This window comes from Lissotriton vulgaris, chromosome 8, assembly GCF_964263255.1.
Source record: "Lissotriton vulgaris chromosome 8, aLisVul1.2, whole genome shotgun sequence".
NCBI classification, from domain to species: Eukaryota; Metazoa; Chordata; class Amphibia; order Caudata; family Salamandridae; genus Lissotriton; species Lissotriton vulgaris.
The window spans coordinates 425,735,639-425,748,334 of record NC_141696.1 but is presented as its reverse complement, the minus strand read 5'-3'; the positions used below and the strand labels follow the sequence as shown (position 1 = coordinate 425,748,334).

Sequence of the window (12,696 nt, the reverse complement as noted above, 5' to 3'; positions counted from 1 at the left end):
TACAGTATACCCCATGGTCTTCAAATAACAAGAATTTCTGCATTAGTGTTTTCAAGGGACTGTCCCATCAGCTGTAGAAATTAGGGCACATTTATTTTTCCCTTCAGATTGGCGATTTCTTGCCAAACTGTATAATTACATTGACCTGGTTTGAATGGTAGATAACTGTGTTGCCAAGAGCTGAATTAAAGGCTTCACGCAATGGGTTAAGTGATGGGGAACTGTGTTGCAAAGGGGCGTAACTGATGTTTCCAGCAATGCAGTTCGCTGAGGGAGGAAGTAACAAGTTCTAATCTTGAAATAATTATAAGATTGAGATACTGTTATTTAGGAGATGAGAAGCATTGCTACCATAATTATTTCATTTTAATTGCCCCGCTCCTCAATTGTCCCTTTGTTTTTGATTTAATTTGCAGAATATGGTAGATAGAAACTTGCTTTAAAAACATAATTCATAATATACAGTTGGGTGAACCAGAAGGCATTTGTTCTCATGGAGCCTTCTTTTTAGTACTTATTTTCAGAGTATTGACATGTTAGTGAGATTGTGAATGTTTTTATTTATCTGTAAGATTCCTCCGTCCTGACTGGCATCCCTGCAGCATTCAACACAGCGTCATTCATTGGGCTTGCTCTGGGTTTAACTTTATGAATGTTCTCAGAGCACTCGGACCACGAATTATTCTCCTGGCTTTACCGACCACTACTCAAATAACAGGGACAATAAGAAGGCTGATATGGGGGTGAAAGGGGTGAGGGGGGTTATAGTAAAGTGAAATTAGTCATCTCCAATGATCCTTGGCAAGCCAGTTTGTGTCAGTGTGCCCCTGTCATACAATGAAGGAAGGATCACATTCTCCCTATGTCAAGACTAATTGGGGATCTTGACTGATATACAAATCTGTTCTTTACCTAGCATGCGTGTTCTGTTGTGAGTATTTACAATTGTTAATTTCTCCTTCAGGTGAATTTGTGTTTTGACCAATTTGTCTACAAGCTAGCTGATCAAATATTTGCCTACTATAAAGTTCTGGCTGGAAGGTGAGAGTATTAAGACCGCATCATGCAAATGATATCCCCTTTGGTGTAAGCTCCATTTGAATTCTTGTCTCCATCTTAACACCCTTTTTCTTGCATTTTCAAGTCTTCTTCTAGACAAGCGGCTTAGGTCTGACTGTAAGAACCAGGGGGCGACTATTCCATCACCACCATCCAACCGGTATGAGACACTGCTGAAGCAAAGGCATGTGCAGGTGAGCAGTCTCCCCTACTATCATCTTCTTCCCGCAAGCAAGGTCATAATAGAATAAAAACAAATCACAATTATTACTCATTGGGAAAGTCACCTTATATCCGTTTTTCAAAGTTTTAACTTTCTTTAAAAAGTGAAAGATCTGTGTATACTAAGAAGAATTGTTTCCTCGCCAGTAAATAATGTGCGTTGAGGCAAAAGAGTTCTTAGCCAACTGATGTTTGAAACATTTAAAAATAGATCAGCTGTGCCCAAATAAAGTGTGCTTACACTTAAGCTAAGGATAGACGGACAGGGTACTTGGTAGAATTTGACAAAAGTACCCTCCGTTTCTAAATCCAAATGGTTGATAGATAGGTGTGAGGAACTTTTGTTGTTTCCAGTTGTGGGCTGTGTGAATCATCATATTGTGTTTGTGTTTTTTAATTGAAGCCTGCACCTAAACCTTGTGTTTCTAATTGTGCATCATGCCATAAGCAGTATGTGGTCTAACCTTTTCTTCTCCATATCATTCCATTCAGCTTTTGGGGAGGTCAATAGATCTCAACCGCCTTATTACTCAGAGGATTACTGCAGCCATGTACAAGTCACTAGAGCTGGCAATTGGGCGGTTTGAAGGTGAAGACCTGACTTCCATAGTTGTAAGTATTACTTTCCAATGTCTGTTAGCACAGATAAGCCCCACTTCTCCATGTTTTGATCTAATCTTTATTTTAATTTTGTACCCAGTTGCTGGTCCACCGTTTATATTTATGTCTCGCCTACCGTACAGCACTAGCTATGTGGTTGCGAAAAGCTTACATTAGGCTTAAAGTCAGCCCACTGCTCACCATTGGTTGACTTTCTTGTCACTCATTTGCTTGCTTTTTATTTGTTAGCTTGAGGGAGCTTTTCTTTGTCTTCTTCTGTTTGTCCCTCCCCTGGAATATCGCCTCATTGCTTGTGTCCTTGTACTACTTACTGTCCAGGCACTATTTTCCTTTTTTATTTCTGGCCCATACTCAAATGTATTTTCAAGTTCGCCCCTTACAATTTTAAAGCTCCAATCGGGCCACAGTCATCTCACCACGGATGAAGAAGAAGTACAATAGATTTCATGGTCTTGCATACCGCCAGATAGTGTGTCAGCCAAGACAACAGGAGATGCCCCATCCCCAGATAAAGAAAGCAAACCCCTCCACACTGCTTGCAAACATGTAGCAATTGGCGTAACCACCCTATGGCACATTGTCAATTAGTAGATTTTCTGCTGAGGTATGATAAGTTTCACTGGGAGTAGAAGGAGGCACTTTGACATCACCTATCTAATGCCTTCAAGTAAAGTGGTGACGAGCTGATTGTGGAAACGGAAAATTGTCTTCAATGCAAACATCCACTGTTGCCTCAACACCGCGGACACTGAAATCCTGCAGTGTAAGCACCACTGAGCTGCTGCGCAGACACAAATGGCTTCATATCTCGGGCTTTAAACCGGCGGTACAGCACCTCTTTGATGTCCCATTAGATGAGGAACATATTTTTGGTCTCCAAATGAATGTGATACTGGATAAAACATAAGAATATATAGAAAATATGAAGTCTGTTGGTGCCGTCCAGTCTACTACAGCGAGGGGAGTTTTCATAGACAACAGTCTTGCGGCAGGGCAAATTCACAACTGCTAGTCATCTCCAAACATACCAGCAACAGGCATTCCATGACTCCCAGTCAGATAGAAAGTACTCAAGACGTAGTTACAGAGGTAAGAAGGAGAGGACCAGACATGGCTCAGGAAAAGGAGCCACTGCATATAAAAATTGACTCGCCCATACTCTACACTGATCATACACCACCAGTCAAGAGATACTAAGGGATTACACCTATGCTTGGTGTAAATAATCTCATATCAGTGAGTACTAGTGGTAGTCCAGCAGGGCTACAGCTTAAATTTCAACACCTCCCCACCCAGAATAGCACCACACGATATGACCTCAGTCGTCACCACCTTATTCTCGAAAAAGAGGAGGTCCAAGCATTACTACTAAAACTTGTGATGCAGCCCCTACCCCCATACAAGTTGGGAAAGGGCATTAACTAATGTACTTCATTATTCCAGAGGAAGGTGGTACTCTCCGGCCCATTTTTCAACTCCGACCACAGAAGCAGTACGTCTTGTCAGTGCACTTCACATGACAACCTTGCAGGACATCATCCTGCTGCTCTTACAAGAGGACTGCATGATGAGATTAGCCATCAAGGATGGCTACTATCACATGCCCATACATCCCACCCACCCCACCCTTATCAGTTGCTACAGTTTGTGGTAAGAGGACAGCCCTACCAATTCACAGTACTATCCTTCTGAGTCACTATCGATCCAAGGGTCTTTACTAGGTGTCTGGCAGTGGTGGCCACTCCTCTACAGAGAGTGGGCATCCGCAGCTTCCCATATCTCAACGACTGGTTGAACAAGAGCAGCAGAAGAATGCAATGACTTACACAGAAAGCTCTAACCCTGCCCCACAGCTTAGGATTTACTGTAAACACAGAGATGTCCCACCTCCTACCTCAACAGATCCAACTCTTCTTGGGCCCGATCCTAAATGCTGTCATGGGAAAGCATACCCACATTTCAGAGGTTTATGGCATTTCAACAGCTGCTGCCTCTTTTTCGATCTAATTGCCCATTAACTGTAAGAACTGTGCTGAAGGTCTGGGGTATGATGGCATCTTAGATAGAAGTTGTCCCGCACACCACATTGCAGAGCACCCACTACAACAGTGCCTAACAAGTCAGTGGTTGCACACTGTAGGACTGTGAAAAAATCTAGTGTTGATAAAGGTCAACACTCTGCAATCTCTGCAATGGTGGAACACCAGCAAGTTGTTGCTAGGCAGGCCTTTCTTGGACCCTCTTCCGCCCTTGACCATTACCACTAATGTACCACTCATTGCATTGGGTGCACATCTCATCAACATGACTGTCCAAGACACCTGGGATCCACCCCCCCACCCATAACCAGGAAAGGCACATCTACCTGGAGCTCATGGCAATTCACCTAGCTCTCAAAGCCTTCTGGTCACTAGCCGTGACAAGGTAGTCCTTGTATGTGTGAAAAACATGACACTGATGCCTTACATCCAAAAACAGAGGACCACTGACTCCCCCTGTCCGCTACTGCCTCTTCAGACACTTAGACCCCTTCAAAGTTAAGGGGCAGGACATAATTTCCTACCTTTTACATCTTTAGGAGGCAGGTTAAGCATACAGGTAAATACACCACTATTTAGTAGCAGTGGCGGCATATGTGCAGAACAGGGAACACACATTTCTTTTTAGGATTCCTGCAGTCAGGGTGCTTTTGAAAGGTCTCAAAAGAAGACCTCTAGTGCCCGTCTAGAACCTTAACTTACCCTTTAAACATCTGTTCATAGCATTTAGTGCTGTAAATTCACATGTACCCACTGTAGCTGGCCGTGATGGCACATGTTTTATAATCAGTACACATTAATTAACAAATAACAATTCCCAGGGCACATATAGTTATTATGACTCCACACTACACTCTCATCTTTCAACCACTGAGCGAAAAACAATCCAAATTGGAGGCGGTGCTCATGCGCATTTTGTGACTTGAAGCTTCATTGAAGAAAAGTAACTTGTAATATCCAAGCTCAGCACATACATGGCAGGAGCATGCAAAACACGTGAATCTACTGCACCACATGCTATGAACAGATGCATACAGGGCATTTTCCTTCCAAAATCCCTATTTTACAACAGTCTGCCAACCTTTGTTAATCCTTGCCCCAATGTGTATGTGACAAAAATGAAAACATTACATGCTGTTTTAAGGAACCTGCTGAGAGTTACTCAAATACGCATGAAATATTTCCTTCACACTTGTCCTTAACTACTGTTATGTTTTCTGAAATTCCTTTGCTCACTTTGCATTGGATAGTCTCTATTACTTAATACAAAATTGGGCTCACATTTGGATCTCTCTCCTCCAGAATTTCTTTTTAAGGTTGCATGTGCAGTCAGCCCCATTCTGGTAATCCCATTGAGAAAGCCTTCAGCAGATCCTTCCGTTTTGTCCAACTATCAATCTATTTCTCTTTTGCATTTGCCTGCAAACATACTGGAGAAGCACATACATCTCCATTTATCGCACCACATCAACGCAGTCATTCCTGGGCTCCTCTCAGTCTGGTTTTTGTCCCTTCCATAGTAGAGAGTCTGCATTACTTGCTATGGTTGATTACCTGAGGATGATCCTGGATCTAGGCAGGTGTGCTGCTCTGATCCAGTCCACAGAATATGATGCAGTCTCCCATTCAGTCCTAATCTCTAATCTTGCTGCCTTGTGGGGTGCCTCAGGGCACTTCTAAGAGCCCTAGTCTTTCTGATTGATAGGTCTAACTGCAGATTCCTCACCTTTAGAATATTTTTATGGTTCTTTCAGCTGTGCTCTTATGTGCTGTAAAAGGCGCTGCCTGGTGCTCCTCAGTGACCTCATACTGCCTCAGAAGTGACAGAGCTGAGCCTCAAATAAGCACCACCCCTGCATCTTGACATTGGTTCCATTTTTCCTGTGCCCTTTAGTGCAGACCTGGAGCTCCACTCACAACTTCATCCGTTTTCTGACTTTTCACAGTGTGGTAAGGAATAATGTCACAGTATGTAGTGTGGAAATAGACTCCCTCCCACAAATGAGTGCGCTCAATTTGCAATGAAACACTCGGGTTTCTTCACCACATTTTTGGGAATTTCATCTATGTTTATTCCAACATTTGTAAATCAAAGTTCCATTTAGTTATCCATTCGTTATGGTTTTGTAACACAGTTCATTAAAGGTTATCTTGCCAATGGTCAATACATCTTTAACACCCAATGCATTTCGGGTCGAAAAGCATAGACCCTTCGTCAGGGGACTATGAAATGAAAAGAAACAGGACCAATTAATTCACTGTCCAATAGTCACAATGTCAACAAAATTACATTAGCACAATCAAGGAACATATATACTAAAAAAATGCATATAGTCAATGTGGCGATACATTCATGTTTAGCTAAACATTACATGCTATGATAAGTATATTTTCCATGTTAAGAAAGCCTTACATTATCAAATCTCGATGTCTGTCTGTAACATAAAGAATGACTGTTTAATAACTAACTGCCTCAGGGAAATCCCTATGCCTATCGTTCAATTCATTATCGCGTAGTTTAAACTTGCAGCCGAACGGCGGGTCTACTTACATGCGACCATCGGGTCTGCTGCACGGAGTATACAACTGTTACCGTCTTGGCGTTCTCACAGTTGCACGCCAAATGTTTACTAGTAGACTGGGGAATTGTAGTTCCGGTCACGTGATCGGAAAACCTTCCAATCACTGAGGTGCTATACTCTGGTCACATGGTAAGGTCTACTATGGCTTTAAGGAAGTTAGCTATGTAAACATACTATGGGTGAACAACCCGTGTCAAAACAAGAAATATGACAAAAACTAATATGACAAAAACTAAAGCATATCCCATAAACCGATGGTCAAAACTAGAAAAGATACTATAAACGACATGTTTACATAAAACAAATGCAGTAATTAAAGGCATGCATGTAAAAAACTCAATTAGGGGTCTCGGATACAGTACAAGCCTAATATTGGTGGAATCTACAAAAAACACGAATATTCAATTCGGTCATTAAGCCCAATGGGGTGGGCAGAGTTAAGTTTCTTAATCCAAAAATATTCACATCTAAGTCTTTGTTTAGTAGGATCCTGGTCACTGCGTGGTGAGACTTCATCCGTTTTCTGACTTTTCACAGTGTGGTAAGGAATAATGTCCCCACCGAAAACAACAGGATTCAAAATGTGCCAAGTCTCCAAGAAACAGATGTTGGTCACTAACTCACAAAAAGTGTTTTCTGGGGTGCTTGGGTTCGTGGTACAATTCTTAAGTCGTGAAACAAGTGTCTCCTGCATCTCCAGGTGATTCGGAACCAGGAGGCAAAGCTGAACATCGCTGAGCACTAGAAGAGGTCCTTGTTGAAGCGTAGGTCCCTTTTGTGAAGGAGGTTATGGTGTTGCAGCTTCTCCTGCCAAACATTCACTTCCCAGTTGAAGTATTCTGGTAAGTCAAAGTCTAGAGATGAGCGCAAGCAATCCAAGCGGGTCCCAAACGCATTCCACCTCAAAAAGTCATGCTAGAAGACTCAAGGGCGTCAAGATGTAACTAGCACTCCCAATGTATCCTAAATCAGAACCTAACCTGCCCAGTACTTCCCAAATTCCTTAGGTTGTCAATGACCAAACCTAAAATGGGACCTTTAAAGAAGCCATGTTGCAGATCTTTAGTGCATACCTGGCTGCCTCTGGAGCGCTATTGGGCTCCACAGTGCCACAGGCCCTCCAGTTCTGAACTTCCACTGCTGGGTTCGTCCCCAATGAAGTCGGCCCTTTTGGGCTTGCTGTTGTGCCTGTGCTGACTTCAGCACTGCTACACACAAAGGGAGACCGGTGCAGGTCCTCATGAATAAATTGAACTCTCCATGTTGTACTGCAACAAACGGGGTGGTGTGGGTTCAGATCCTGTGGCTGGGGCCATCAGAACATCTCGCTCCCAACCACCTGGTGGAGACTCTGAATGCCAGAACAGACAAATGGAGCAGGTGTCATCTGGCAGATCACGTGAGGCATTTTCACTCCACGGTGGAGCAGTGAATCTTCAAGAAATAGGGTTTGCTCTGACTAGACCTATTCGCCAACGAGAATGCTCATAGTCTACGCTCTGAAGTTTCTTCCAAGTCACTAGCTAGAAGACTCATTGCGACTGTAATAGAAGGAAGAACTCCTGTATGCATTTCCACCACTACCACTACTGCCTCAGGTACTGAGGAAGATCAGGACCGGCTGGGCCTAAATCATTCTTTTTGACCCAGAATGAGCCAAAAAAGTGTGGAAACTAGTGCTCATGAGCATTTTGTCCTCCGATCAGGATTCCACTTAAGGAGGACCTCCTCTCTCAGAAACAGCGCAGGGTCCTGCATCTGAGTTACAATAACCTACATCTCCATGCATGGATATTTAGCGGTGACAGCTGAATTTATTTGACTTGCTGACCGAGGTGGTTGATGTCATCCTTGCAGCTAGATGCCCGTCCATAAAGTCAATCGACTGTGGGCTCTGGGGCAACTTCGTTGCCTGGTTTTTGTGCCTGAAACACCTACCCCTTACATACACAACAAAAAAACAGAACCTAAGAAAGTTTTTTTCTTTTTCTACCAGAGATCGTAACTGCCTTTCATGTTGGCCACGCGACTCCGCCCGACGTCCTCCGTGGGGGTGACATCAGCAAGGTCACATAAGCCCCACACCGGTGCGCTGATGCCAGTTTTTCTTCTTTTTGGCGTGCAACGCGGACCTGAATCGTGTATCCTGGCCTGTTTCAGAGAGTTTTCTTGAGAACAGTGTGCGAATGCCTCGGGCTTCAAAACGTGCTCATCTTGCACGCGCCAGATTTCTGCGACGGATCCTCACTCCATCTGCATGTGGTGTTTGAGGGAGCACCACGACTCCACAGACTGTGAGGAGTGTCAGCAAATTAAACCGAAGCCCCGGCGGGAGTACGCGATGAAACTTCTTTCGGCACGTATGTCCAGGTCGGCATAGTCACCGCGCCCGTCCCCCGCGGACGGCTTCAAGAACCGCCGCCTGCATCTCCGACATCGTCCTTCTCCCAGGCCGCAAGAACGTTGCTCACCTGTTGGTAAGTGTCGCAGTTTGTCCCCGAGGGCCGGTCCACGACCTGTTGGGGGTGGTGCGGCCCATGCGTCACCGCCCTATCCGCCGTTTCCCGGCACGGGCGACTAGAGTTTGGCTACGGGATAGTGTGTTCACGGAGAACGTTAGGGAACGGCTGGTGGACCTTCCTTTTGATGGCACGCTTTTGTTCCATGGCCCTGTGGACTCTGTCATTGAGAGGTTTCTGGCGGGGCTTCGTCCTCCTCCTCCTCTTCCTCCCTCTCAATGACCTGGAGTCTTTCTGGTTTTTGGTAGGTGTTCTTCCATTGTGTTAAGGGGCCTTGTTGTGAGTAGCCCCGGTTGTGGGTGTTCTGTGTGATTGTTGTGCCTTCTGGTCCTTTTGTTAGGACTTGGTGCTGTTGGCTGCTGGTCCGGCCCTTTTTTAATTGTGGTTTTGGCTGTTGGTAAGCCGTGTTGGCCCTGAGATTAGGCCTCTGTGTATTCTTGTTGGCTGATTGGCAAGCTGTCTGCGGTTCCTCCGCAGGTCTTTTTGTCTCTCCTCTGCTGCGGATACTTTTTCCTAAGAGGGTTTCCATGTCTTGGGACGTAACATACCCTATGTGGGGTATTGGTAGCTATTATATAGCTCTGTCATGTGCTGGCAGGTGTGGTAGTCCTTCGGGCCTCGGCTTTCCGTGGCGTCACAGTAACGGTTTTGGAGTGGCTTGCGTTGCGCCACGGTTTGTCCTTCTTCTGGATCGCTGTGTCGCCAGCCTGGGCTGGCCTGCTGTATGCGTTTTTGTGTGTAACTATGCCTGTTTCCACTTCTCTCGTGGGCCAGTGTGTGACGGCCCCTTTAGTGGGATGTGTCCGGGCCCTTCTTGGCCTCTAAATTTGGCTGTCATCTGGCTTGTCTCGGGTGCCACGTTCTGTGGTGCTGGCTGTGCATGCCAGTGCAGGCCTGTTGTTCTTCTGCACCATTGTGCCTTTGGTCCCTTCTTCTCCCGTCTGCCGAGGCATCGTTTTGTTTGGTCTTGTCTGTTTCCTTCCGGCAGTGACAGGCTTGGATGCTCACTTCACTGGGTGTGTTCCCGGTTGGGGGGAAGGGGGGGGGGGGGGGTAGCGGGGGTGGGGGGGGGGGGGTTTGCCTTGGTTCTACCTCTTCTCCTAGGAGTCTCTGGATAGCTCTTCTTTCTTGGTGCTCCTCTGCGTTGCCTATGCCTCTGGGACATCTGGTTGTGATCCTTGGTACTTTCACTGGGTTTGGGGTGCTCTGGCCTCCCTTCGCCTTGTCCTTGTTTCCTCCTGCCGGGCAGGTCAGGCCGCTTCTTTGCTCGTCTTCCCGCATCCCCTCTGGGACTGGTGGTCTTCTGGATGAGGAAGTTCTTTTTTGCCTGGGGAGGCGGGGCTCTGTTCCCTGTCCATTTGACTCATCCCCTCGGGAACCTGTGTCGAGTCCAGGCTGGTGGGTCATTTCGCAGACCCTCCTTCCCTTTGGGTATGGCTAGGGTATCTATTCTTTGTTAAGGAATCTGCGGCTAACAGTCTCTATCAGATGTATAGGTTACTTACCTTCGGTAATGATGTATCTGGTGAGAAGATTCTAGCCGCAGATTCCTTCACGACCCACCCTTCCTCCCCGTTTCTGCAAGGACCCTCTGTTTGGGTTTCTGCAGTTGCCTCCCTCTTGGTACCTTGTCTTCTGTGGGTATCCTCTTTGTTTTCATTCGGTCCGGCTTCCCTCCAGCTGGTTTCTGTTCAGCGTGGGGGCCTACCTTGCTCTTTGCCTCTGTTGTTGGAGTTTCTGATCCCCACATGGTCTTCGTCGTGGGGGGTTCTTTTACCTGTCCATGGCCTCCTGTTCCCTTCAGATGGCACTGTGGTCCGCGGATGGGTTTCCTGTCCTTGACTCCTCCTCCTTTCAGGAGGTATGCCCTTCTTTGGCAGGGTGACCTGGGGTTGGGTTACTTTTGCTTCTCTGTCCCGGGGTTTGTAGTTGCAGACTTTCTTACTCTTTTTCTCTCTTTCTGTTGAGGTGCTTTCGCATGCTTGTGCCTTCAGGATGGCTCTAGCCTTGGCTTGCAGGGTGGTTCCACTGAGTGGTGCTTTGCGCTTTCTTGCTATGGCTTTGCTGCTCCAGCCTTCTGGTGCTTTACTACCACCTGGTGCTTTTGCCTTGGCTTGCACGAGTTGTTCCTTAGTGTGGTGTTCTGCTCCTTTTCTGCTCTGGCCCGCTGTTGTCGCCTTCTGGTGCCTTGGGGCCGTCAAGTGGTGTGCCTCTCCTTTTATTTCTCTCTATTTGTTCTCTGGTTTTTCCACACTGTTCCCATGCTCTCCTCAGTGTTGTTGTGATGGCTCTGCGTTGTGGCGCGGAAAAGTTCTCCGAAGCAAACTGAAGACAGCGCGCCTGGGTGGGGCTTATGTGACCTCGCTGACGTCACGCCTGCAGAGGACATCGGGCAGAGTCGGGTGGCACCGCTCCCCCCCACCCCCCCCCCCCCCCCCCCCCCCACCCCCGGCCCACAGGGATGCTGATCCAGAAAGTTTTCCGGGTCCAGTCTCACGCCTAGGGGATATTCTACGTTAAGGAATCTGCGGCTAGAATCGTCTCTACCAGATTCATCGTTACAGAAGGTAAGTAACTTGTGCTTCTAGTCCTCTGCCATGCTACAACATTGGCATTGGTGCTTATGTTCATGAAACATCACAGCCTTGACAGTTTGTCTGATTAGAGAGTCATTTATCCCGCTTGGTTCTGCCTGACATTTTGGTATGAGTCCACTCTCCATGCCCTCCACCTTTAAGAGATACTCCAGTTATATCCATACTAAAGGTGTGGAATCTGCGGTTAGGAGTATCCCTCACAAGAGCAAGCGAATTACATTTGGTAATGCTCTTTCTGGTGGTTACTCCATCTAACCCCAGATTCCCCAAAGCCCTCCCAACTCCCCATTTTGTGAACTGGTCCCTTAAACACCAAAAAATGTCCCAAGTTAGAAATCAGCACAGTGTCACCAGCAATTGTTATAAGCTCTGTGTTTGAGAGCGTGAAGTGGCAGAGACCAGGAACTAACATCAGCTGCCCGAGCTACTTCCTTATCTGCGGCTCTGCACTGTGACTGTGCAAACCCAACAAAGAGCCTCACAATGCCACCTCCCAGCTCGCAGGTGCACTGCTGTTGAAATACTCTGTTTTCAAACTGGGGCCTTTGGATGTTCTGAAGCTGATGATTTTGCAGTTAGATAGGGTATCCACCAAAACATAACTTGTTCTACTTAACCGTTAAAAATATTTCCCATGTATTATACACTATTCATGGACAATTGTGGCTATACTGCTTTAATCCCAATTTACCCTGTGTTAATGGAAGAAATTCTCCAACAAGTGATCTTTTATCACCGGTTCTGGTGGCTTAGTGGACTAATGCGTCTACTTTAGGGGCATGTGTTCGACCTCATGGTCACAGGTTAAAATCCCGGCAGGTTCACTCAGCCTTTCATCCTTCTGAGGTCGATGAAATGAGTGCCATTGAGTTGGGTAACAATAAACATCTGTTATTCAATGCCAAGATACCCTAGGGTGAATGTGGCTGTAGAAATACACAATATGTTCACATGCTTGAATCATTCCCGGTTGTCAGGCTGAAAATCCCTGGTACATTAACTTAGCATCATAGCTCAGATTTCTACAGCACATCTTGTGTGAGGGAGTCCACTGTCA

General features: G+C 46.1%; 1 protein-coding gene across 2 annotated transcripts in view; it reads left to right on the top strand.

Annotated features, from left to right (window-relative positions):
* LOC147697124 (cytoplasmic FMR1-interacting protein 1) overlaps positions 1-12,696 on the top strand; it is a 533,654-nt gene that overhangs the window by 217,911 nt on the left and 303,047 nt on the right. For both annotated transcript variants that reach the window (XM_086934191.1, XM_086934192.1), the window contains exons 19-21: positions 965-1,041; positions 1,145-1,253; positions 1,774-1,893. In XM_086934191.1, coding sequence (XP_086790317.1) covers positions 965-1,041; positions 1,145-1,253; positions 1,774-1,893 — 306 coding nt within the window. The remainder of the gene's footprint in view (positions 1-964; positions 1,042-1,144; positions 1,254-1,773; positions 1,894-12,696) is intronic.